This window comes from Citrus clementina, unplaced genomic scaffold (genome assembly GCF_000493195.1).
Source record: "Citrus clementina cultivar Clemenules unplaced genomic scaffold, Citrus_clementina_v1.0 scaffold_5, whole genome shotgun sequence".
Taxonomy (NCBI): domain Eukaryota; kingdom Viridiplantae; phylum Streptophyta; class Magnoliopsida; order Sapindales; family Rutaceae; genus Citrus; species Citrus x clementina.
Genome location: NW_006262201.1, coordinates 14,761,878 through 14,764,157, shown reverse-complemented (window position 1 = coordinate 14,764,157; position 2,280 = coordinate 14,761,878). Strand labels below are relative to the sequence as shown.

Genomic DNA, 2,280 nt, shown 5'->3' with positions numbered 1-2,280 from the left:
ATGTATTAGGTTATAAATTTGTACAAGAATTATATGTTGGATGCATGTGTTGTCGCTAACTCAATTTATTAATGCTAACCATTTAGTTGGTACTTTCAACCACGATCTTATTTCTTAATAACTCTAATTGTAGTAAGTCATATTTATCAATTATGCCTTTTCAGCTTGATTAGCATGTGTCATTGTTTAACGGAGTAAGTGATCATGTCACAAGAACATACAGATAATGTAACGTAGCCAATTCCCTTGTCCGATTAGCGATTTCTAACTATCAGAAACCGTTAATATTGACGTGTACCAAATCATTATTGATTGTAATCATTAGTAAGATAATCAATGAATGGCTAGTCATGACCATAAATTTAAAAAGTCATGACGTATAATATATGAACACAATTTTAACAAAAAAAGTTCATTTTTCTTATTTTTGTATTTTGTTAATTAATTTCTTCATTTTATCTAGGTTTCCCTCATTTTCTTTTTCAAAAGGTTCATGTTCAACAATAAAGGAGTTCTACCCTAGTGGGAGCTAACCTCATTTATTTTTTATTTTTAATTAGCTAAAGATCTTCTAGATTAAAAAAAAAAAAAAGAGTGAACTAATTACATATATCTGGAGAAATTGTTCGATTAACCCCTATAAAAGATCTAATGGCCACTAATCATCAGTAAGTAGTGCATATTGAGAATCGCTGTAACTTGCAATAATTAGGAATTAATGAATTCATAAAAAGCATGATATATCAAAAGTTGGCAAGTACATTCATGCCACACTAGCAACTCAATTGCAAGAGATTGGCAAATGATTGGACATATACTTGTTATTAACATTGAGATTGTAGAACGTCATTGAACAACTTGAGACATACTATAGAAGGGAATGATAGCTAGACAGAGCTAGATTACTAATTTAAAAGACAGAGAATAGAATAATAGATATATAAGATGAAATTGAATATTTCTACTACATGAATTACTGATCCCTGCGTTCATACTTTCGAGCCCAAATGTGTTTGCCATTGATCCGAAACTTTGCAATGCGTCTCCCACTCAGAATTTGATCAACATTTGCCACAGATTGTAACACCAATCGAGCAAACAAAGGTTGTTCATTAGAAGGAACATTCTCTTGCATATGAATACTTTCAACACAGTCACCATACATCCTTGTAAAAAGCTCCTTCACCTCATCTCTTGTTACAGGAAACCCTCGAGAGAACGTCAGAAACATTGTTCTATCGTCTTCCGATGCGTTATTTGTAGGGTTCCAGCCCCATAATCCACCAGAAGGAAAATCATAGTCCATTGCTCTAGGCACAATTGTTAGGGTACCAAATATTGGGTGAGGAAATCCTGGAATAATAAGAGAGTGATTATTCAAAATTACCTGAGATGACATTCCCAACACACGTTGCAAAATATCTGTAAAAATACGAGCACAAACTGTGTTCAGAAAATTCTTGATCCCACTAATGGCTTGAAATCTATTTTGGAGAAAAATTTGCAGTGAAATTTCTCTCTCCATTATTCTTGATGTGAAGGGAAGGGCAACGTTAGCTACGGTTTGAGTGTTGTTTGTTTGAAAACTATTCAAACAGGAGGCAACTTCATCTGCCAATATATTGACCATAGGGTCAGTTAGGTTCATTAGCTTGGTAATGATATTAGGGAAACCCATCTCTTCAAGCCATAGCCAAGTGGCCATAACAAGTAGAGAATCACCTGGATCTCTCCTAAGTGTTATTACCAGCCGAGAAAAAGCATCTCGATCAATGGTGTGATAAGCATGAAGCTCCTCAAGAGAAATTGAGGTCATTTTGTACTGTAATTATTTGTTTGAGTCGAGAGAAAAAAATAAGAGTAGCTAAAGGAAAGTGCTTTAGAGTTGCAGAAAAGAAAGTCCTTATTATACAGAAGAAATGTCATTATTTGCATGACATTATCCAAGTGTATGTTGGTTTATTAGACGAAGATCTGTTGGAAGACTGTTTTAGTGGGACCATCTAATAGAATAACACAAAAAATATTTCATTGAATAGTCATACTAAGCACTCTAGAACAAAAAATTCTTTAAGTTTTAGGGTTTATGCGTTAGAAGAAACTCAAAAAGTACTACTTAATAATTTTGTTTCTTCAAAATTTCAAATTTGCCCTTAATGCTTATGTGGCACTATGATGACTTCAATAGTAAAAGTTTGGAAGTATTTGAAAAGGACAACTTTTGTTTAGCTGTTTTTATGAACTTCCCTTATATGCTTGCTTCTACATTATGCTTATCTT

At 33.3% G+C, this 2,280-nt stretch overlaps 1 protein-coding gene across 1 annotated transcript; it reads right to left on the bottom strand.

Moving 5' to 3' along the window:
• Positions 1-973: 973 nt before the first annotated feature.
• LOC18040328 lies at positions 974-1,816 on the bottom strand. The gene has a single exon (XM_024183553.1). The coding sequence runs from the start codon at positions 1,814-1,816 to the stop codon at positions 974-976; it is 843 nt and encodes a 280-aa protein (XP_024039321.1).
• Positions 1,817-2,280: the final 464 nt, after the last annotated feature.

Excerpts from the sequence above, each read along its gene's own strand:
- LOC18040328 (XM_024183553.1), bottom strand. The coding sequence starts at position 1,816 with ATGACCTCAATTTCTCTTGAGGAGCTTCATGCTTATCACACCATTGAT.